Source organism: Quercus robur, chromosome 4, assembly GCF_932294415.1.
Source record: "Quercus robur chromosome 4, dhQueRobu3.1, whole genome shotgun sequence".
Lineage (NCBI taxonomy): Eukaryota > Viridiplantae > Streptophyta > Magnoliopsida > Fagales > Fagaceae > Quercus > Quercus robur.
This window is the reverse complement of record NC_065537.1, coordinates 85,265,533-85,289,462: the sequence shown is the minus strand read 5'-3', so window position 1 is coordinate 85,289,462 and position 23,930 is coordinate 85,265,533. Positions and strand designations below refer to the sequence as shown.

The 23,930-nt window shown below is 42.0% G+C and overlaps 2 protein-coding genes across 2 annotated transcripts; both read left to right on the top strand.

Annotated features, from left to right (window-relative positions):
* Positions 1–11,638: 11,638 nt before the first annotated feature.
* On the top strand, positions 11,639–12,226 carry LOC126722822 (G-type lectin S-receptor-like serine/threonine-protein kinase LECRK1). The gene has a single exon (XM_050425962.1). It carries the CDS (start codon positions 11,639–11,641, stop codon positions 12,224–12,226), a length of 588 nt encoding a protein of 195 aa, XP_050281919.1.
* A 3,382-nt stretch (positions 12,227–15,608) lies between these two features.
* On the top strand, positions 15,609–17,003 carry LOC126724127 (uncharacterized). Its single transcript, XM_050428433.1, has 3 exons — positions 15,609–15,799; positions 15,873–16,270; positions 16,359–17,003. Exons 2-3 carry the CDS (start codon positions 15,875–15,877, stop codon positions 16,890–16,892), a joined length of 930 nt encoding a protein of 309 aa, XP_050284390.1. The 5' UTR covers positions 15,609–15,799; positions 15,873–15,874; the 3' UTR covers positions 16,893–17,003.
* The last annotated feature ends 6,927 nt before the right edge of the window (positions 17,004–23,930 follow it).

The following is a 23,930-nucleotide window of genomic DNA, read 5'->3' as shown; positions in this document are numbered from 1 at the left end:
ACTTAAACTTGGTAGTAATTTGATTGTTATGTTAACTAGAAATGACCATATATGAGCAAAGATTATAGTAGAGGGAGTAGGGGATATGGTGTTTGTCCAACAAGAGGCTATGGAGACTCCAAGAATTTGATTAGTCATAAATTTGCTCGAATTGTTCTGTATCCTTGTTGATTATGGAGTTAGAGAGGTCAAACCTTGATGCGATGATAATTGTCTTCTGCACAAGCAATGTGTAGTAAATTAGAGTTTGGGAATCTGCCTCTTCAAAAACTGGCTGTAAAGTTGTCTACAAACTTTGCAGAAGCAGGAGTATCATGTTCACGTTTGGTTCAACCTAATTGATTATGTAGCTAATTGGTCAGGTAACATGGTGCAGGCACACTAGTTATCAAATTCTGGTTGACATTTTTTCTCTTTATGTGTCTTAAGTAGTAATTTAATTTGGACCTTTTTTGTTGCACCTTAGTGAATAAGTAAATGTAGGCTCGTTTTGGCTATAAACAACCCTTAATGGAACAACCTGCATTTTGAGTTATCTTGTAACCCTTCTACAAACAGATACAAAAAGAGTCAAAATTACAATCTAAAAAATCAAAGCTTTGTTCATGTCATCCTGGTTCCGCATTGTAAAATCTATTGCCTCTGGGAATTTTGTCTGTATTCAAAAACCACCGGGGAAATGCACTGTAGAACAATACACTCCAAACAGGCGAACGTCAGTAACATACCGACATCTCCAGAAGGATTAGGCGATAATCCTCAAGAACATAATTCATAAGACTAGGAAAAATCAATTGTGATTCATGTGGCAAAAAGATCTCACTTTATGAGCTACTGACAAAAAAAATCTTTACATGCATAAACACACTCCAAAAATCTTGATCTTTTTTGAAGGATGGAGGGATCTTCATCATTCAGATATGAAAATATTTCTATTGCTAATTTTTAAGTGTTCTTAGAAGGCTTGATGAATATTTACAATTTTACATGATATTAAAGGATATTTAGTATATTTAGAAATCTGTTTATCAATATCTGTTGCTGACTTTTCTAATCACTTAGCCAACATATACATTAATCCTTGACGGTACCATGAAACTTACCCGATGGTCACCAAATACAACCCAAGCTAAAGTTGCAGGGTACTCAAATTGCTTTAGAAAAGTGGATTAGAATAATGATTGCATGGGAAATTTTTTTGGGGGGAAAAAAAAAAACAATAAGTGAGGGATTTGAAGTCAAGTTTTGTCTATAAAGAAGTTTAGAAAGTGGACTAGGTTTCTAACGAGGGATTTATTTTCAAATAATGATAGAATGGAGGAAAAGAGCTCACATGACCGACACAATCTAACCTGTAAAGGATTCGTAGCAGACCTTAAATTTTGGGACTAAAAACTTTGTTGTATTTATTTATAAACATATCCACATCGAGAAATAACTTTGCATATAGAAATGGTCCCATGCTTTGGTTAAGAAGATTCACCCCAGTGATATATGGAATTCTTTAATCTTTACAGGATATCTGTAGAGTTGTTTTTCACATGCACGTGAGAAGGATAGGAAATAGGAAATAGGCCAGCTCACTTGTTAGCTAAACATACTTTTAGCATTGTTGATTTCTCAACTTAGATTGAAGAGACTCCTTATTTTCTTCAACAAGCTCTTATCTAGTTATCCAAGATGTAATCTCTGTTTCATAGTTAATAAAGTTTCTATTTTCTGATTAAAAAAAGAAAAAGAAAAAAGGTCAATGAACCGTGTGCAATTGCCATGATCCAATCTAATCGGTAGAAGATTCATAGCCGACCTTAAATTTTGGGACTAAAAATTTTGTTGTTGTATTTATTTATAAACTTATCTACATCAAGAAATAACTTTGCATATTGAAATGGTCCCAGGCTTTGGCTAAGAAGATTCACCCCTGTGATATATGGAATTTTTTCATCTTTACAAGAAATTTGTAGAGTTGTTTTTTTGCACGCACATGACAAGGATAGGAAATAGGCCAGCTCACTTTTTAGCTAAACATACTTTTAGTATTGTTGATTTCTCAACTTGGATTGAAGAGACTCATTGTTTTCTTCAACAAGCTTTTATCCAAGATGTAATCTCAGTTTCATAGTTAATAAAGTTTCTGTTTTCTGATTAAAGAAAAAGGGTCAATGAACCGTGTGCAATTGCCATGATCCTATTGAAATATCAAATGAAAAACTTAAAGCTTTCTACGATTTTCGTGCATCAAAATAGAAAATGCCTATACGCCATATACTATGCAATCCGGAAACAGAGATTGGTCAAAAATTTTAAAATCTGATTTGATACAATATGAATACTTGAACCGAAAAAAAAAAAAAAAAAAAAAAAAAAAAAAAAAAAAAAAAACTTTCTCTCTAAACCGCAAACAACACGTACTCTCACATCTAGCAACACATGAAACACCCCAACAAATTGGAAACTTTATGTAGATAAAGCATAAAGGTGAGGAGTAGCATCTTTAATGTGCCCTGATATCTAAAGACAAAGGTGAGTAAAGAATACTAAGTTGCTTGATTAGAGTTGGAATGTATGTAGTCTAATTTAAATTTAACTTGCATATGTAAGAGGTTTGTGATGTCCCTCTATAATGTCCATATGTTATTTTTTTTTGGAAAGTTGAGGAGAAATTTGGGTTCGTCAATACTATTATTGTTAGTCATAATTAATTAACAGACTTATGCTAGTAAAACTAAATTCAAATCAATTTCAAACCTGGGTATCATTTGTCATGAATAGTAGAAGGGTAAGGAGACAAATATATATATTTGAAACGTCTAAGAAATCACAGACATCAATATAAAAAAAGCACTCCTATTTCAATGTCAATGTTTAATGAAATCCTATTAAAGCTCAAAATTAAAACAAAAAATTCTAGTGAGCACATTTAGTGCCAAATCCGCCAAGTTTAGATTTGAAAACACGGTTAGTTTTTGTAGGTATCCATAACTAATATTAACATGACCATTTGCAATATGCAGTCATTTGAAAGTCACAAACCACAATGGTCAAAAAGTAATTCCAACATGTATATTTGGATGCCCCCTTGAAGGTTTCAAATCTTCAATTCTTCATCTTACATGGAAAACTTCATTAATTTACATAGCAAACTGTCAAATATAAGCATTAAAGCTTAATTTATAGTAGGGTTTGTGTTTGCAGCTTTAAATGTTTCACGCTTTCATTTATAGTTGGGTTTGTTATGATGGAAGCTTGCTTATGTGTAGGCCCATTAAAGGAAGAAGCAATAGCAATAGCAACCACAGTAGTTCGCCATTGCTGCCTCATAATGTGTTATTGTGTCATTGTTTGAATGCTCCACCTCCTACAAAAGATTGCATAAAGTTCATATCCTGCACATGTAAAGTCAGACCTTCTAATTCACCTTCTTGCACAAATTCATTAATCAGCACATAAACTAACATAAGGTCCTAATCGTACCACATAATCTTTTAAAAGATGTTCTGAGTAAGTTATTTCAGCTCCACGCTTTCTTTTCTCTGAATCAAAATTCAATCAAGTGGATCCTTAATAAAAAAAAATATATATTAATTAATCAAAATATAATTTTTTTTTATAAGAAAGCTAAATTACAATGCACAGGAAAATGAAATTTGTGCTGTGTTGATATCTTGTAAGAATATATAGTTAAACCAAAGATTCCCCATAGGGCCTTTAAGCACCGTAGCATCAATAGGTGGCTAATGCATGGCAGCAGTTGAAATAAGATTTTAACCCGAAATAGCAATTATCAAAAGCTAAAACATAAAATTTATTGCTATCATGCTCCAATTGCACCATCTCATTGTCACGTCATTGGCCATATAATTATTATTTTTCTTATTTATTTTTTATTCCTATTATGTTACAAAAGAAATATAAATAGATTATTGACTTTACACATTAATCTTAGGTAGATTTAACATTACGTATAATTTTTCCTATACATATTCATCTACTTTAATTTAGAATTATTTTTTATTCTTTTTTTTAAAAAATTATAAATAGATTATTGACTTTACACATTTATCTTAGGTGGTTTTAATATTACATATAACTTTGCCTTTGCATATTCATCTACTTTAATTTAGATGTTTATAACTAAATAATGAAATCAATGAAGAATCAAAAACCAAAAAAAAGAAAAAAAAAAGATACCTAGTTGATTATTGAAATTAAAAATAACATCCTAAAGGAAACAATGGGGAAAAATACAACTAACCTCAAAGGGACATACCAATTCTGATGCCATTGCCTTTGTCAAGGGATTTCGTAAACCTCTTTTTTGTATTTGTCTGTAATTCCAACAAAAAACCCAACATGTCAAAATTGCACAATCTAATGTTAGATTGATAACAACACAATTAAAACCTAACCCTCTGTTGATTTATGCAAACAAATTTTATAATAAGTAAATTTAGTTCATTTTTGTTAAAGCATTTTATTTGTGTTCCCTCTTACTTACCCAAGAATGCAATCACTTTTAGAGAATAAAATTTCAAAAGGGGAAAAAGAATAAAAATTCACAAAGTCTAGAGATTTGCCTTAGGATTACCCGTTTGAAGTACAATTTGTCCAATAATACATCAAGATTTTGAGTTATAAAAAAGTGTAGCTAAAGATTTCAGAGGAAAAAAAAAAGAATTAAAAAGGAAATCCGTAAAAAGAAAAGAAGAGAAGTAATTGTAAAAGGTTATACCTTTGAATCTCACAATTCCTCTCTTTCTCAACCACATAACTCCAAAACTTTCACAACAAACAAATCACCACCACATCCAAATGAATTGGGCCATTAAAGCAAGACATGGCTAGGATTATAGAATGGAGCACAACATTCATAAGAAATTGAATACGAAGTGCTATGAATTCTATTTGAATCTACATATTAGGATTGGTTAGATATCCCTAAAATAGAACAATTCTTTTTTCTTGTTTCTTGTCTATTTAGTACATAATGTACAGAATACTGCAATCTGCAAAATGTTTGAACATGCATGTCATGTAAGAGACAGGATACTAATGCTCTAGGAGGAACTCACATTTGCGATATTCTTCTCCAGAATGTCTTCTGACCCTGTTAGGGCTTCCTTCTAATATTTCTGGTCTTTTAATCCTACTTGCAACATGAGAATGAAAAACCAAAACTCAGGTAAAGGTTCCCATTAGAACCCTAAGTTTTGAAAAAAAAAAAAAAAAAAACAGAGAGAGAGAGGGCTTACTGTAAGTCTGTAATGGAGAGGCTCACCTCCATTTTAAAATCTCCAACTTCCTCTAGTAGCACATGGCAAATATTTCATTTAAAGGCTTTAAAAAAAAAAAGGAACATCAACCACAGTTTTTCTCATTATTGTTTTACTTCATTCTCTTTCCAGTTTCCAATGTCACCTTCTTCTTGCTCTTTCTCTCTCTCCCCAATATCACCATCGACACAGTAAAGGCAGAAGCACCAAATTTTTTTTTTTTTTTTTTTTTAAATCAACAATGAAGAACTGCACAATGCTAACATAGATTTCAGTCAATACCCATTATCAATTATCATCTTATTGAGAAGAATAGTTGAAAAGATTTCCCAAAGCCACCATATTAGCCAAACTAAAATCCCAAAAAATTATAGAGCATAAACATGCGAGAAGGTAACGCAAGAAATTTTTTCCAAAACAAATAGATTTAAAACTTCTTTCTTGGCCAAAAACTTCACCTTTTGAACCACAAAACAAACAGAGTCCCACCCATTTTCAGACCACCGTCTGCCTCCTCAGCTCAAAAGCATCAATTTTGGGTGGTGGTGTTGCGGGTTTGGGTTTGGGTTGCAAATCGGCGGCAGGTGTGTCACAGTGGTGGAGATTTGGTTTGTCTGATGGCGATGGTAGGTGGTTTGGGATTTCACTTTGTCTAAAATGGTGGGTTTTGGGTTTTCAGTTTCTGCTGTGAAATTTTTTCAGTTTGGCTCAAGAGATGATGGTGAAGTTGCAGATTTGTTTGGAGATGGTGATGAAGATATGGTTGTGATGTTGTAGAGCGAAGAGGAGAGGCAAGAGAGATGTAAAAATTACAGAAATGATTAAGACTCAGGGCTGAAAGTATGGTAAAGCCTAAAATATAACTTGGATAATTGCAAGGGGCGGGCAATTGAAAGGTTAGATGTAGCAGGGCTGAATTAATGGTATACTTGGAAGTTTAAACGTTAGAGGAGGTGAGGAGTAGCAATAACAGATGAGGTGTAATATTTTTTTTTTTGGGGGGGAATGAGGTGAAATAACTTGGAACAAAAAAAAAAAAAGATGGCTTAAATAAAAAAGTTATAGAAGACGTCACTTGTTAGAACCTCATGCTCTTTCGTATGAGATCTCTGCTTTTATATATATATATATATATATTAATTGATTGATATACATATTACCCCGCTGTTACTGAATTTTGTTAAGTTAAAAAAATTTTAAGAAATTTTTAATTTTCTTATCAAAAATTGTGTTCAACTTTAAAAAATATCATGAATACCTTAAAAGGGAAAAAAAAGTATCCCCCTCTCTCTCTCTTCATTGCCAATGGGATTGGGTTGTGGGTGGCATAAGATGGTATGGGGGTTTCGATGGGGAAAGAGTCTTTGAAGCATGGTCAAATTGTGGGTCAATTCATTAAGGGCTGAAAATTTTATGTTTAGTGGATCTAATGGTAGTGACAAAGTTTATATTTAGCTCTAAGTAAAGAATTTTTACAAATTACAGGATATTTTTTGCCTTCATGAAAGGATGATTTTTAGGATTGTTGTCATATTTTTTTTCTGATAATTCTTCCTCTTCAGGAATTGAGATGATGATTCTAATATTTTTCAATTATTCTCTCTTTAAATTAAGAATTTGGGGTTTTTTCCCCCTTTAAAAACAACAATTTAGGTACTCAATCTAGATCCAGATAATCCTTAATAATTTTTTCACCCTATTTAATCTTTATGGAAAAATTGGTCTTTTAATATAAACGATGGGTTTAATGGAGATTTTAATATGCACAATGCACACATTTCCTAAAAAAAAAAATTTCTATTAAGAAATTTGAAATTCACGGAATGTAGTAATAGTATAGTGTGATATGCAAGTTACCAACAAAAAAAGGGGGACATTGCACATCTTTAAAGTTGAGGGGGAGTTGAAGTGTATCCAATATTTACCATGGAAGGGGGAGGGTTGGGGGGGACTACAATTAACCCAAACATCAATCTTTGAAGATAAACTGGGTTCAAGTTTGAGAATCAATCTCTCTAATAAATTGGGAGTAAAACTATTTATAGGGCTATCCACAGGTTGGGCTAGGTCGGGTTTGTGCCCAACTCAAACTTGACCCAACATCATTGGGTGGGGAGATTTTAACCCGCAACTGACCTGAATGAAGTTTCAGATCAATCGGGTTGGGTCATATCGATTTCGGGTGTGTATTAGTTGGTTTTAGGTTTGCCGATCTTGTCTGATTTTGGCAAAAATTTGGCCAGATGTAATGAGATTTGTCCGATATTCCCTCGGATCTATGGAGTTTTGGCCGAGAATTGGCTGGATCTATGAAGATTTGACAAAGATCTGGCTGGATTTGTGGAGATTTGACCAAGATCTGGCTGGATCTGTCGAGATTTGGCCTAAATCACCTAATACCAATGAAGTTAGAGTCGGGCTTACCGAAGTTTTGGCCAAAACTCGCAATTTTTGAAATGGAGATAATAAGTCTTTGGGCAGGTCGAGTTCGTCGGTTTCTCAAACAGCCAAACTACCACTCGAATTGACAACATTAAGTATTGGCATTGGCAACCTGCGGCCGAACGAACCACCGCATGGATCGGGCGGTTATTGGGTGGAGATCATCGGATCCGGGCAGGTGGTGGACAGTCCTAATTGTCAATCATGATCTCTCCCAAACCCTGCAGATTTGAAAGCTTTATGCACTGGGTACGACATTTTTTTTTTTTTTTAATCTATTCTTGAAAATCTATGATATGGTATAATATGAATACTTTGATTACACTCACTTAAAGTAAATAAATAATTAAGTACCCATCCTAATTTTCAATTCAAAATATAAATTGGTGGATTAAGATTCTTTCCAATTGAAATGTATAAATTTCTTAATCCTAATTAAATATTACAAATTTAAGAGACAAATACTTTTAAGTTATTGTTTTAAATCACATTGGGTACATGTCTAGTATGGATGTTTCTACTAGTTAGACTTTTTTTTTTTTTTTATAAGAACTACTCTCATTTTATTGACACTTTTCCATCCAAGTCACAAAAGAGTCAATATTCTTTGCAAAAGTAGCTAAAGTATGAGCTGGTCTATTGCCCTGTCGCCTCACATGGGATGATTGGAAAGTACGGAACACAGGAAGTCTTGCGCAAAAGCCTAAGACCACGGTAGAGATAGAGACCGGGGCGTCCGTGGGGTTCTCCATAGCATGGCAAACTAGCATGGAATTAGACTCGAAAATGACATCTCTGACTCCTATGTCCCATGCAAAAACAATGGCTTCATCCATTGCCTTTGCTTCTACCACCAAAGGATCCAACGAGAAAGGGAGGCATTTGCTTAAGGCTACGACAACTGATCCCAGGTGGTCCCTAATAATCACACCAACGCCGACCATGCCAAGCTAAGAGAAGACTGTGGCATCTACATTAACCTTGTACCAGGGAAACACAGGTGGGACCCAACAGCCATCCATGGCTTCTTTGAGCTGAGTGGGCAGTAGGTGTGCAAGCTAGAAGTCATGTAATATGGAGCGAGCTCGTCTCAGAATTTCTTGCGGAGTTTGTCTTGCTTCACCCAAGCGGGTTTTGTTTTGGTTGAACCATGCACTCCATGCTATTGTGACTACCAGTTCGATAAGTGTGGTGTCCATGTGCTATTTGAAGAATAGATACTAGATGAGGTCCATGAAAGACCTATGAATGATCCCAGTTCTCTCTAGTGGTATGTCCAAGAGGGTCCAAAGTTCCTTAGCAACATTGCACTCCCAAAATAAATGTCCAACCGTTTCTGGTGCTAGTGTGCAAGCCTCACATATGGGGTCGTCAATAACCCGTCTATGGTAGAGATTGGCTTTTATGGGAAGTATGTTGTTGCATGCTTTCCACGTAAATTTTTTTATCTTGTTGGGTATGTGCAAATTCCAAATGTGGCGCCAAAACCAGGCTTGCTCATTGCTCTGGGATGTCTCGGCTGAGGTAGAAAGCTTGGTGATGGTTCTTGGAACTTTGTATGCATTGTTGACAGTGAAACGCCTCCTAGGAGTGAAAGCCCAAATCATGCGGTCTTTTGGCTTGTGGCGGCTTAGAGGAATGCTTAGGATGGATGTGGAATCTTCATGGAAGAAAACCTGGTTGATCAGGTTTAGATTCCACTCTCCACTTTCTTGGTCCATAGGAGAGTCCACTTTAGTATTTACAGGCAGTAAAGTCGGCGGTGTGAGGACACAGAAGGTGGAGGGTCTTGGCAGCCAATGATCCATCCACACTTAAATGAACTTACTGTCTCCTAACTGCCAGCGGTAGCCTAATTGCACAACAGTTTGAGCAGACAAAATGCTTCGCCATGCAAATGATGGTTTTGTGCCCAACTTCGCATGTAAGAAATTTGTATTTGGAAAATAGCGGGTTTTAAGTACTCTTTGGACCAATGAGTTGTTGTTCATCTGTAAATGCCAGCGTTAGCTAAGAGAGAAAGGTTGAAAGCCTTGAGGTCTCGAAAACCCAATCCCCCTTCTTCCTTTGGTGTACACATTTTGTCCCAGCTCAGCCATGCCATTTTGTTTTTACCTTCTTTTTGGCCCCTCCAAAATTTTCGAATCATCCCAGCCAATTCATCACATAGGGAGTTTGGAAGTTTGAAGACATTCATTGTGTATGTGGGAATGGCCTGTGCAACTGCCTTGATGAGAACTTCTTTACCTGCTTGAGATAATAGCTTCTCTTTCCAACCTGAGAGTTTGTTATCCAGCTTCTCCTTTAAAGCCTTGAAGGTGTATTTTTTTTATCTGCCCACTAAGGATGGCAGGCCCAAATAAGTCTCGTGCTATCTAATCACCTCTACTCCAAAGCGAATTTTTATCTCTTCTTGTGTGTCCCGTGGGGTAATTCTGCTAAAGAAAGAGCAATCTTCTCCTTATTTAGTTTTTGGCCCGAGGCTTGTTCATATATAGTTAAAATATGCTCAAGATGGCTGCATTGTTCCGGTGTTGCTCGGCAAAAAATGATGCTATCATCAGCAAAGAATAGATGAGATATTCTTGGTCCAAGTGGGCAAGCCGATACACCCCGAAGTTGTCCAGCAGCTACAGATCGATTTAGAAGAGCTGAGAGTCCCACTGCACAGAAAAGAAACAAGAAAGGGGAACTAGGGCCCCCTTGTCTCAAACCCCTAGACAGGATTATGTGACCTTGGGGTTTCCCATTAATCCTGACGGAGTATGTAACAGAGGTAATACATTGCATTATAAGTTTCACCCACTTATCATTGAAACCCATTTTCTGCATAATTTTCTCCAGGCAGCCCCATTCAACACGATCAAAAGCCTTGCTCATATCTAGCTTTGAGGCCATCTCACCAATCTTACCGCTCCTTTTTTGATTAAGGTGGTGCATAGTTTTAAAGGCAACAATAATATTGTCTGTGATGAGGCAATCAAATGTGAAAGCACTTTGGTTTTCACATACAATATGGGGTAGGAAGCGCTTCAGTCGATTAGCAATGACTTTGTTGGTGAGTTTAGAAATAACATTACAGAGACTTATCGGTCTGTATTGAGTCATATTCGTGGGATTTTTGGTCTTTGGAATGAGAACAATATGTGTTTCATTAAAATTTGGAGGAATAATACCCAAGTTCAAGAAATCCAGAACAGTTTTGGTGACACATTCACCAATAAGAGACCAAAAGTGTTGATAAAAGAGAGGGGCCATACATCAAGACCAGGAGATTTTTTGGGATGCATCTATTTGAGAGCTTTATGGACTTCTTCAGCTGTGAAAACCCGAGTGAGGAAGGTATTCATCTTGTCTGTGACCACAGGTTGGACTGCATCAACTAGGACTGAGGTATCAATAGGCCCATTGGAGCGGAAGATGGTCTCAAAATAATCCAGAATGATGTTCTCAGTGGTGTGATTATCCTCCTGCCATTGCCTCGTTGCATCACAAATGCCCCGAATGGAGTTTCTATCTTTCTGGTTTGATGCTTTCTGATGGAAGAAAGAAGTGTCCCTATCACCATCAGTGATCCACAAATTTCGTGAGTGCTGGTGCCACATTGTATTTTCAGCATCTAACCATCGGTTCAAAGACGCTCGTACCTCCTGGATTTCAGTATCATTGTGGATAGGATGATGCTCAAGGACTTGAAGCTTCCGGTTCAGCTTTGCAATTAGACGTTTTCCACAAGAATTTGATGTTAGTCTATTAAAAAATATCTTGACCATGAAATATGACCGTGGTTCTCCGAAGTTTCAATCACAAGACTTGAACAACTGCTTAAAAAGTCAAGTTAAAACCCACTAAACGTTTCCTTCTATATAAAGGATGCCATGGGTTCTTTCTAAATCATAACCCCATAAGCCATAACCATTGCAATGGCTAATTCAACACTTCCTCATTTTTGTTCTCTCTTGCTTTTACTTCTTCTTCTTCCTCTCCTTCCCGATGTTTTCACCTACACCAAAGATGACTGTAATATATTGCTGGACTCACCTTTAATTGCACAGCAAGGAACTGGTCCATGGAAGTTGCGTTCAGGTGAATTTGCCTTTGGATTTCATCCTATTCAAAGCAATAAGACTCTGAACCAATTCTTGTTTGCAGTTTGGTTTGATAAAATAAAAGACAAAACCATAGTTTGGTCTGCAAATGGCAATAATCCAGCACCACAAGGTTCTGCACTGAAGCTATCTAGCAACAAAGAGTTTGTTCTCAATGACCCTCTTGGCAAAGAGTTATGGAAACCTCAAAGGAATGGATCAAAATCCAGTTGCTTTGTTATGCTAGATAATGGGAACTTGGTGATTTTAGATGAGCAATATAATCCAATGTGGGAGAGCTTCAAAGAGCCTACTGATACAATTTTGCCAGGCCAAACACTGTACAGGAATACCACACTCAGGTCTCACCAATCTGACCCAAATTATTCTAAAAGGGCGCTTCCAGCTTGCTTTTCAGTCTGATGGAAATCTGGTGCTTTATTCTCTATCTATGCCATCTGAAATCCTTGGGAAAGCTTATTTTTCTAGCTGGACAGTAAACTTGGCAACACAGTCGAACTTTACTGAGGCCGGATACATGTACGTCCAAAACGCAATATTAACCAATTGGTTCAACGTTTTCAAGGAAAATCCTGGCTCAAATGAAACATTCTACCACATGGCTAGGATTGATCACGATGGAGTCTTCAGATTATACAAACACCTCAGAAAGGAGGACACCACAAGTGGTGGAAGTAGTCTCGCATCATGGACTGAAGTAAATGGCATTCCTGATAATATTTGTGATGCATTTGTTAATTATGCTAATGGTGGTCGGTTCTGCGGACCCAACAGCATTCGTACTAAAGAAAGTGTTATAGTCATGCATCTTGCTCTTGCCCTGTTGGATTTTCTGCGTTGGACCAATCGGACTATTGGACAGGCTGCAAACCAAATTTCACACTAAATGCCACAATGGACGGGAAGCAAATAAAGAGTATGAAATTGTAAAGCTAACAAACATAGACTGGCCGGTCTCAGATAACAACTTTCTTAAAGGATCTGCAGTTGATGAGGCAACGTGCAGACAGCTATGCCTCAATGATTGCTTGTGTGTTGTGGCAGTTTATGATGATAAAGATAGATCTTGCTGGAAGACGAAGTATCCTCTGTCTAATGGAAGAAAGAACACAAATATTACAAGAATAGCTCTCATCAAAGTACCTAAAGGTCATGGTTCAGATATGAAGGCAAGTCAGATAAGAAAGGTGAGCCAATGGTAGTTATCTTGGCAGTACTCCTTAGCAGCTGTGCATTCCTCAATGGACAAAACTTAGATACAGTACCTTAGGTACAATACATTAGGTTACCTATTTAAAATTTTGACATCTGTCCAGTTTAACAATCCACACAAACGGCGTTAAAACTTAATTTTTTTTCCCCTTCTTCCTTCTTTTTCCTATACTGCAACTGCAAGAGAACCCATGGCTTCAGATCTTGGCATTGTAGGATTAGTGCCTTCTGTTGAAGAATAAATAGATATCATCATCAAACGCAAACAAAAAAGCCCCAGCAAAAAAATAAGGAAGAAAGGGGAAAAAAGAAAAAAGCTTTGAGTCCAACGATTCGCCTCTTCTCAAAATCGTCACCTTCTCCATCGCCGGACCAATCTTCGCCACTCTCAGATCGTCCGCAGAGCTCAACCTTTTCAAGACCGATGGCTCCACCGTGGTGACATACCTCTTCTTCTCCTGCCAGACCGCCGGTTTCCGGCTAGATCTAGTGTTAGAATAGTTAAAGTAACGGTTTCCATAGTTTCTCCGGCGATAAAAAATCGTCGGCTTCTTTATTTTCTCCTTTCTTTTTTATTTTTTTGCTGGAGATTTTTTGTTTGCTTTTTGGTGAGCACCGTGGGAAAGCAGAAAGCATAGCTTTTGATCGGCTGAGATGAGAACAAGTTCATAGCTGATGGACTTTGATGACGTCGAAAACCGTCACCAATGGGTCACACCGTACTCGCGGCTCGAATCGAACCTGCACGACGAAACAAACAAAAGAATCCTTCAGAGAAGCACCGGTGTGGTGCCGGCCGAAGGCTCTCCGACGGTCAAGTTAGAATTCCTTTGTTTTACTTAGTGCGTTAGAGAGTGTTCATAAAAGCATACCTCGATTTCTGTGGGTATTACGCCTTTTATAGTGATAAGGAGTTGACTTTCCCTTTTGGTTCCCACATCTTTTCAATGTGGGACTCTATTCCCAATTCTTCCAAACGTGGTGAGCAAGGATTCTCATTACCGGACCATGGGCCCTTGCTGCGTCAGTAGTGATGGGCCTTCAAAGCTGGGACCATACATACGCAGGCCCAAGAGACCCAATCCGTCAGGCCCATTAAGGTAAGCCCATCATGCCCAATAATTTATCATCTTCAGTTGCCCCCTTCACCCCAATGATCCGTCACCTTTAAGGTCAAAGGATCAGTGGGGTGACGGTCCTTACATATGGCTATGACGGATTCATGCAAAATAGAACGACGGTCCCAGCTGGATCAACCCGTCAAAGGAAGAATCATCAAGTTGACGGATACATGGCGGGTACAAATCTGTTGGTACGTACTGACAGGTTGTCAGCATTTATTAAGCATGCCACGTGTCACTCTCTGAATGGTCGTTGTATAGGATCGAAGCGTCGCTTCGTCTCCCGTGCACTTCCTATATATATAAGGCGCCTAACTCTTTCATTTTTCAATTTTCACTCAGAAAACACTTGTCAGAGCGAAGCCGTCAACCCTGTCAGAGCAAAGCCGTCAACCTTATCAGTGCAATCCGTCGAGGACGAATACTTGCTGATCACACCAACCGTCACCTATCCTCTGCTAAGTTCGGTAAGTGCTTCTAATTTACAATAGTCAAATTACATTTTCGTCCATGCATTGTTGTTAGGCTTTCCATACCCGTCAACACTTTCAAACCCGTCGGTCTTAGGTTTTATTGTCAATTGTAGGAAATGTCTAGTGCGTCAAGTAACCAGTCGGTGGTTCGTGATGGGACGGAATACGAGGATGTATACCCGTCCGGTCATAAAGACCAAGAGAGCCCCGGCGAAGATAGGAGTCCGTCTGCCTCCTCTTCGTCCTCAACAAATGAGGATGTGGAGATAGTTGAAGTAGAGGGTTCCGATGATGACGGGGATCAACCACTGGAGTCCGTCGTAGGCGCTGATGGACTAAGGCAGTTCATCATGTTGCCAGAGTGGACTGTGCATAGGTTTACATCCGTCATCAGGGAGAAACATTTCAGTACCTTCAGGACCAACTTCCAAATCCCAGACTATGTCTCCATCCGTCTACCATATGGGTCGGAGAAGTGTTATTACGAAGGGGTAGACGGTGTAGGAGTGTACGAGCAGGCATTGAAGGCTGGACTTCGATTCCCGCTTTCTACGCTTCATAGGGAACTCTTGCAGTATCTGGGGTTGTCCGTCACCCAGATATCCCCTAACGCCTGGAGGGTCTTCATAGCCATGGAGATTCTTTACGGTGCAATGTCAAACGGGGAAAGGAAGTTGACGGTCCGTGAATTTCTTCACTGTTACCGTCCAGACGAGATCTCGGGATCAAGGGGGATGTACAGTTTTGCCAGTCGGAGCCCCTTGTTGAAGGTGATCTTTGAGACCCCAGACTCAAATAGAGACTGGAAGAGTCGGTACTTCTTCCTGGAGGGTGACAGATGGATGAACCATCCAGGGGAGACGGATTACATGCCCGTCGACACAACTTGGGCAGTTATAAATCAGACACGTATGCATCCGTCTAAATTTTGTACTGCCTTTCATATCCGTCCAGTTATATGTGTATATCTTGATCATTTTTCTTTGCAGGTAGACGGCGCCCTCAAGTCAGCCTCGAGGAGTTTAGCTTTCTTGAAAAGGTTTGCAAGAAGACTACGCCGGAGGAAAGGACTTGGGCTAAGTTGGTGAATCCGAGGACCATACATTGGTACTGCGACGGTCCTGAGCCCACCCAAGAAGCAATAAGATACGACGAGCGCGTTCATAGACGTAAGCCCGTCGACTTTACTTTGCCATTTACTTAGCTTTATTTTGTTTTAATTTCATCCGTCATTATTTGCAGAGATGGAGGACGCAAAAAGGAGAGCCCTGATCAAATCCCAAGCCGTCAAGAAGAGGGAATCCGGCGAGGTGGTTCCTAAGGTGTCGGCTTCAGCACCTAAGAGGAAACCAACATCAAAATCTGACCGTCCATTCAAGCAACCAAAGGTCTCACTTGAACCTGTGGTTGGTTTAATGGCTGAGGGTATCAAGACCGTCACCCCAGCTAAGAAGGGGACGGGTAAAGGACTGATGACGGCCCCAGAGGGTAAGCAAGAGAGACCTCCTTCCCTTCTCCGTGACGACTCCAAGTATGCATTGGAGAAGCTGTCGTCCATCATCACGGCAGAAGACTACGAAGATCTGGGGAACCATTCGACGGAGGCCATGGGGGAGACGGGCCTCTTTGCCGTCGCTCAGGTTGGCTATGTCAAATAAGTTTTTATACTTTTCTTTTTTCTCTCTTTTTTTTATTTACATTATGTGACGGTCTCTTTTCTACTCGCAGTCCTTGGTCATGATGAAGGGTCTACTGGACCGGTGTCTCAACCGTGAGAGTGCCTTGGACCGGGTTCGCGCAAAGGCAGAGCAGACGGAGGAAGAGCTCGGACAACTCCATCAATGGAGGTCCAAGATGGAGAGGAAGCTGGAGCTTTCTGAGAAGGTGAGGAAGGAGCTGGAGGAGAAGACGGCCACTGCGCTGACGGCCATAGAGAATAAAGAGGCGGAGATCAAACAACTCAAAGTTGAGATCCGTCAGGCGAAAGAGGCAGCCGTCGAGGAGTATCGATGCTCGGAAACCTGTTTGGGCGAGCTGTCGGACTCCTTCCTTCAAGGCTTTGATGACTCTCTCCGTCAAGTCAAGAAGGCTTATCCAGAGCTGGATTTGACGATGGTCAAACTTGAAGATCAAGCCCAGACTTCTGCCCTCCCCGTCGCCTCAGAAAATACGGAGGACCTTTTTGGCGACGGTGCTGCTCAAGGAGACGGAGATTCCGCCCCGTCGAAGGATGTCCCGGTTACTGAAGAAAAGAAAGATTGATGCATATGTACTTTATTTTGTGAACAATCCGTCCTTCTTTTTTAATTGTATTAAACATTTGCCTTTGGGGGCTTTTTGCTCAATGTTCAGATATGCTTTTTACAATTGTTTGGTATTTTGTCTAAAGCTCCGTCTCCCTTCTTGGGGAAGGATTTTTTGTGAGAATATTTTGTTTGTCCGTCCGTATTGAGGACTTATTATTATTTTTTTTTTTATTGAGCACTTACAATTGAGGATCCGTTCATTCTGTGGTGTTGTATGACACTTTTGAACGGACTTATAAAAATTAACGTTGCTAGTGGTCCGTCCACTTTGCGTACATGCTCTTTTATTATCCCTGTGGGATAGTCCGTCCACTGTGTGGAATTATGTTCAACTTAGTGATCCGTCCACTTTGTGGACATTTTTCATCACCTTAGTGGTCCGTCCACTTTGTGGACTTATATTTCATCACCTTAGTGATCCGTCCACTTTGTGGACTTATATTTCATCACCTTAGTGATCCGTCCACTTTGTGGACTTACGTTTCATCACCTTAGTGATCCGTCCGTCCACTTTGTGGACTTATATTTCATCACCTTAGTGATCCGTCCACTTTGTGGACCTATATTTCATCACCTTAGTGATCCGTCCACTTTGTGGACTTACGTTTCATCACCTTAGTGATCCGTCCACTTTGTGGACTTACGTTTCATCACCGTAGTGATCCGTCCGTCCACTTTGTGGACTAACGTTTCATCACCTTAGTGATCCGTCCACTTTGTGGACTTATATTTCATCACCTTAGTGATCCGTCCACTTTGTGGACTTATATTTCATCACCTGAGTGATCCGTCCACTTTGTGGACCTATATTCCATCACCTTAGTGATCCGTCCACTTTGTGGACTTATATTTCATCACCTTAGTGATCCGTCCGCTTTGTGGACTTATATTTCATCACCTTAGTGATCTGTCCGCTTTGTGGACTTATATTTCATCACCTTAGTGATCCGTCCACTTTGTGGAAGTGATAATCCTCGTAGGCTTACCCGTCCATCATGCGGACTTGATTCGGTATCCGTCCATCTTGTGGACCTATGTTCCACATCCGCACATTTGGTGGAACTCAGTTACTTTGTGGGCAATTGTAACGGCATTCAAGTAGAAAATCAAAGTTGATAGAAATGTGTAAAGGAAAAGTGCCTGCCCCCCCGGGCTTAAAAAGGCACGACAAGATTGTAGCAAAAATAGTTAAACAGTTGATGGAAAAGTTAATAATGTCAAAAAGTCTTAAAAGAAAAACTGGTTGTCGTGTCGTTATCACTGGTAGTATTTCCTCAAGTGCTCAGCATTCCACGGATGCGGCAGCTTTTCTCCGTCTACTGTCTCCAGGTGGTATGTTCCCTTCCTTTTCCACGACGTAACTCTGTAAGGTCCTTCCCAGTTGGGGCCGAGTTTTCCCTGTGTAGGGTCTCTAGTTGTACCCATGACCCTCCTGAGTACGAGGTCTCCAACTTGGAAGCTTCTTTGTCGGACCCGGGAGTTGAAATGTCTGGACATGCGATCCTGGTATCTAGCGATCCTCTGTTCTGCTGCCGACCTGACCTCATCTATAAGGTCCAGTTGTAGCCTCATGGATTCGTCATTCCTTCCCTCGTCGTGGTTGTGAACCCTGTAGCTTGTGAGCCCAACTTCCGCTGGGATGACTGCCTCGCTCCCGTAGGTCAGTCGAAACGGTGTCTCTCCTGTCGGAGTCCTCGCCGTTGTCCTATATGCCCACAGTATGCTTGGCAGTTCTTCTGGCCATATGCCCTTTGCCCCCTCGAGCCGAGTCTTGATAATCTTTAGCAGGGATCGGTTTGTGACCTCAACCTAACCGTTAGCCTGAGGATGGGCGGGGGATGAGTAGTGGTTTTTTATTCCTAGCTGTGAGCAGAAATCACGGAAGGGGCCGTTATCGAACTGCCTCCCGTTATCTGAGACAAGGACTCTAGGAATACCAAACCTACATACTATGTTCCGCCAGACAAAACTTCTAATGTTCTTTTCTGTAATGGTGGCCAGGGCTTCCGCTTCTACCCATTTCGTGAAGTAGTCAATGCCCACTACCAAGAACTTTAGCTGCCTTATCGCCGTTGGGAAAGGTCCCATGATGTCCAGTCCCCACTGAGCGAACGGCCATGGAGCCGTTATGGGGGTTAGCTCTTCAGCTGGCTGTCCGATAAAATTGCTGAACCTCTGGCATTTGTCGCATCTTTTAACGTAGGACTCAGCATCCTTTTGCATGGTCGGCCAGTAATACCCAGCTCGTAGCAGTTTGTGCACCAACGACCGCGATCCAGAATGATTCCCGCATATTCCTTCGTGTACTTCCCTCATCACGTAGTCTGCCTCTTCATCCCCGAGACATCTTAGGTAAGGACGGGAGAAACCTCTCTTGTAAAGAATGTCTTTTATCAAGACGAACCTTGCCGCTCGGACTTTTAACTTTCTCGCTGCCTCCTTCTCTTCAGGCAATATCCCATCCTTTAGGTATGAAGTTATCTGCGTAGTCCAGTTTCTTTCGGAGCGTATCTCCTGCATGTTGTCGGGGTCTATTAGCGGAAAGATTTGAACAAAGGAAAGCACATTACCCGGTGTTATCATATGTTCTGCTGAAGCGGCTTTGGCTAGCCGATCAGCGGGCTCATTGTCTCCCCTGGGGATCTGGACGAATATTGCTTTTAGCCCGTCGACTCTAGCCCTCACTTGATCAAGATATCTCTTCAACCTTTCCCCTTTGCATTCGTAATCTCCGTTTACTTGATTGGTCACCACTTGAGAGTCGCAATGGACGACCACACTTTCAGCTCCGGCGGCTTTGACTAGGTCGAGTCCTGCTGCTACCGCTTCGTATTCTGCTTCGTTGTTGGTAATGGGGAAGTCGAGACGGACCATAGATTCAATCTTGTCTCCTTCAGGTGACAGCAATATCATGCCGGCTCCTCCAACTCGCTTATTGGATGATCCGTCGGTGTAGATGTTCCACTGGGGGGGTTCTTCCGCCCCCTTGTCCGCGTCATGCGTAAACTCTGCTATGAAGTCGGCTACAGCTTGTCCTTTAATGGCCACACGTGGACGGTATTTGATGTCAAACTCACTCAATTCTATTGCCCACAGCGTCAGTCGACCTGCGGCCTCAGGATTACTTAGTGCCCTTCGCAAGGGCTTGTCGGTCATTACGTTCACGGTATGGGCTTGAAAGTAGGGCTTGAGCTTGCGAGCCGCCGTGACCAACGCAAAAGCGAGTTTCTCCATAGGTTGGTATCTTTCCTCGGCACCGCGGAGCGCCCGGCTGGCGTAGTACACGGGCTTCTGTGCCCTGTCCTCCTCTCTGATTAAGGCCGCGCTGACGGCCACAGTGGAGACGGCCAAATAGAGGAAGAGCTCTTCACCTGGTTGCGAGGGGCTCAGTAGAGGTGGTGAAGATAGATAGGTTTTTAACTCCTCGAATGCTCGTTGACACTCGTCCGTCCACTCGAATGACTTTTTCAATGTTCGGAAGAAAGGTAAACATTTGTCCGTCGCTCTCGACACGAATCTATTCAATGCCGCTACCTTGCCGTTAAGGCTCTGTACTTCCTTCACGTTTCTCGGGGGGGCCATCTCCATTATGGCTCGGATTTTGTCCGGGTTAGCTTCAATCCCCCTTTGAGATACCATGAATCCTAGGAATTTTCCTGCCGTTACACCAAACGCGCACTTTCCTGGATTGAGCTTCATGTTGTAGGATCGGAGTGTGCCGAATGTTTCCTTGAGATCTTCCAAATGGTCTTCCTCCTTCCGGCTCTTCACCAGCATGTCGTCGACATAAACTTGGACGTTCCTCCCGATTTGCTGTGCGAACATCTTGTTCATTAGTCTCTGGTATGTTGCCCCTGCATTCTTCAGACCGAATGGCATTACTTTGTAACAGAAGAGACCTTGACTGGTTACAAACGAAGTCTTCTCCTGGTCGTCCTCGTGCATGCGGATCTGGTTATAACCCGAGAAAGCATCCATGAAGCTTAGCAATTGGTGTTGAGCCGTCGAGTCCACTAGGATGTCGACCCTTGGAAGGGGATAGCTATCTTTGGGGCATGCTTTGTTAAGATCGGTGAAGTCCACGCACATCCGCCATTTGCCACTCGTTTTCTTCACCATTACCACATTCGCCAGCCAATCGGGGTAGTAGACTTCCCTGATGAAGCTTGCATCTTGGAGTTTGCGGACCTCTTCCGCTATTGCTTGGTCTCGTTCCGAGGCGAATACTCTCTTCTTTTGTCGGACGGGTGGGAACGAGGGCAACACATTCAACTTATGTACCATGACCGAGGGATCGATTCCTGGCATATCGTCATGGCTCCAAGCGAACACATCCTTATTGCTCCTCAAGAAAGCTACGAGCTCTTGACGGATTGCGGGTTTGGCAAGCGTTCCGATCCTGGTAGTTCGATCTGAATTGGAACTGTCGAGAACTATCTCCTCTAGCTTCTCAGTAGGTTCTGCCGTCGTTCGGTGTTCTTCTATGTTCAAGGCCTGGATCTGGTCTTCCACCTCCATCATAGCTACGTAGCATTCTCGCGCGGCAATTTGGCTTCCGCGTAGCTCTCCTACCCCATACTCCGTTGGGAACTTGATCATCAGGTGGTATGTTGATGTTGCCGCCTTCCACGAGTTGAGAGTGGGCCGTCCAATAATAGCATTGTAGGCTGACGAGCAATCGACCACCAAGAATGTTACGTCCTTGGTGATTTGTTGGGGGTAGTCTCCTACCGTCACCGATAACGTGACGGCGCCCAAAGGGAATATCCTACTCCCCCCGAAACCAACGAGCGGGGCGTTTGTCGGTATTAGCAGCTCTCTATCAATCCTCATTTGTTGGAATGCCGGATAATACATGATGTCGGCCGAACTACCGTTGTCGACCAACACCCGGTGGATGTTGTAGTCGCCTGCCCGCAAGGTGACGACGAGTGCATCGTCGTGTGGATGGTGTAGGCGTCTTGCATCCTCTTCCGAGAACCCGATAATGGGGCCTTCCCTTCTTGCCATCTTTGGTACCGTGCCTGCCAGCTGGACATTCTGTACCATCCGAAGGTACGTTTTGCGAGCCTTTTTGGACGATCCGGCCGCAGCTGTTCCTCCAATTATCATCCTTATGTCCCCTATTGGGGGCCTTGGCCGCTCGTTTTCTCGACGGGTGTGTTGTTCTTGTTGGGGTTGATCCATTCTTTCCTTGCTGACGAACTTCTTCAGCTTTCCTTGTCGGATAAGGTTTTCGATTTGTTGCTTCAAGTCGTAACAATCGGCAGTGTCGTGACCATGGTCACGGTGGAAGCGGCAATATTTGTCTCTTGACCTTTTGTTGGGATCACTCTTCAGCTTTCCCGGAAACGTCAGGGATCCTTCGTCCTTAATCTGCATTAGGACTTGGTCTATCGGAGCGGTCAACGGGGTGAAACTTGTGAACCTTCCACCCATGGGTTTTGGACGTCTCTCGTCCCTTCGATCTCCCATCCGTCCTTTTTTTTGCCCCTGGTCCTGTCGGGGATCCTCTTGTCTGTCTCTTTTCTTCGGTCTGTCTTCTCTTGCTAGTAGAGCGTCTTCAGCGTTCATATACTTGGTGGCCCTGTAAAGCACCTCCGACATTGTCTTTGGGTCGTTTTTGTATAGGGAGAACAAAAACTTACCCCCCTTCAGCCCGTTTGTGAACGCGGCCACCAATATTTTGTCGTCGGCTTCGTCAATCGAGAGCGCTTCTTTATTGAAGCGTGATATGTAGGCCCGTAACGTCTCCTCCTCTCTCTGCTTGATGTTCATCAGACAAGCCGTGGATTTCTTGTACCGATGTCCTCCAATGAAGTGTGTAGTGAACTGAGCGCTCAGCTCCTTGAAGGTGCCGATGGAGTTTGGTGTTAGTCGGCTGAACCAAATCCTCGCCGCGCCCTTCAGGGTTGTAGGGAATGCCCTACACATAATTGCGTCTGCCACTCCCTGAAGGTGCATCAGCGTTTTGAAGGTCTCTAGGTGATCGAGAGGGTCCCTTATTCCGTCATAACTGTCCATACTCGGCATGCGGAACTTGCTCGGCAGGGGGAAGGAATTGACGGACGCCGTAAATGGCGAGTCGGTCCGGTTGACAAGGTCGTCAAGGTCACTGGACACTCGCCCCTTGAGAGCGTTCATCAGCACTTCCATCTGCTCCTTCATCGCCTGCATTTCCGCGATGATGGGTTGTGGAGCTGTATCCGTCACTGAAGGGATGCTAGTGTCCCGTCGCACTTGTTTGCTCGGTGCGTTGCTCTCCTGCGGTCCGTCATTATTTCTCCTCTCCGCACTGTTCCCTTCTTGATCTCCCTGGCTATTCACCGCCGCACTCTTTTGATTCAGCTGCTCTACCAGGTCGTGGTTTCGCTTGGTGAGGCGCTCCACGGCTGCGGCGAGCGTCTTGACCTGTCTCTCGAGGGCAGTCGTAGGGGCTTCTTCGTGGACGTCATTAGTGGTTGCCATCGAGCGCGTGAGTACCATGTAACTCTTTTGTCTAGGAATGTTATGCACTTCCCACAGACGGCGCCAACTGATGACGTCGAAAACCGTCACCAATGGGTCACACCGTACTCGCGGCTCGAATCGAACCTGCACGACGAAACAAACAAAAGAATCCTTCAGAGAAGCACTGGTGTGGTGCCGGCCGAAGGCTCTCCGACGGTCAAGTTAGAATTCCTTTGTTTTACTTAGTGCGTTAGAGAGTGTTCATAAAAGCATACCTCGATTTCTGTGGGTATTACGCCTTTTATAGTGATAAGGAGTTGACTTTCCCTTTTGGTTCCCACATCTTTTCAATGTGGGACTCTATTCCCAATTCTTCCAAACGTGGTGAGCAAGGATTCTCATTACCGGACCATGGGCCCTTGCTGCGTCAGTAGTGATGGGCCTTCAAAGCTGGGACCATACATACGCAGGCCCAAGAGACCCAATCCGTCAGGCCCATTAAGGTAAGCCCATCATGCCCAATAATTTATCATCTTCAGACTTC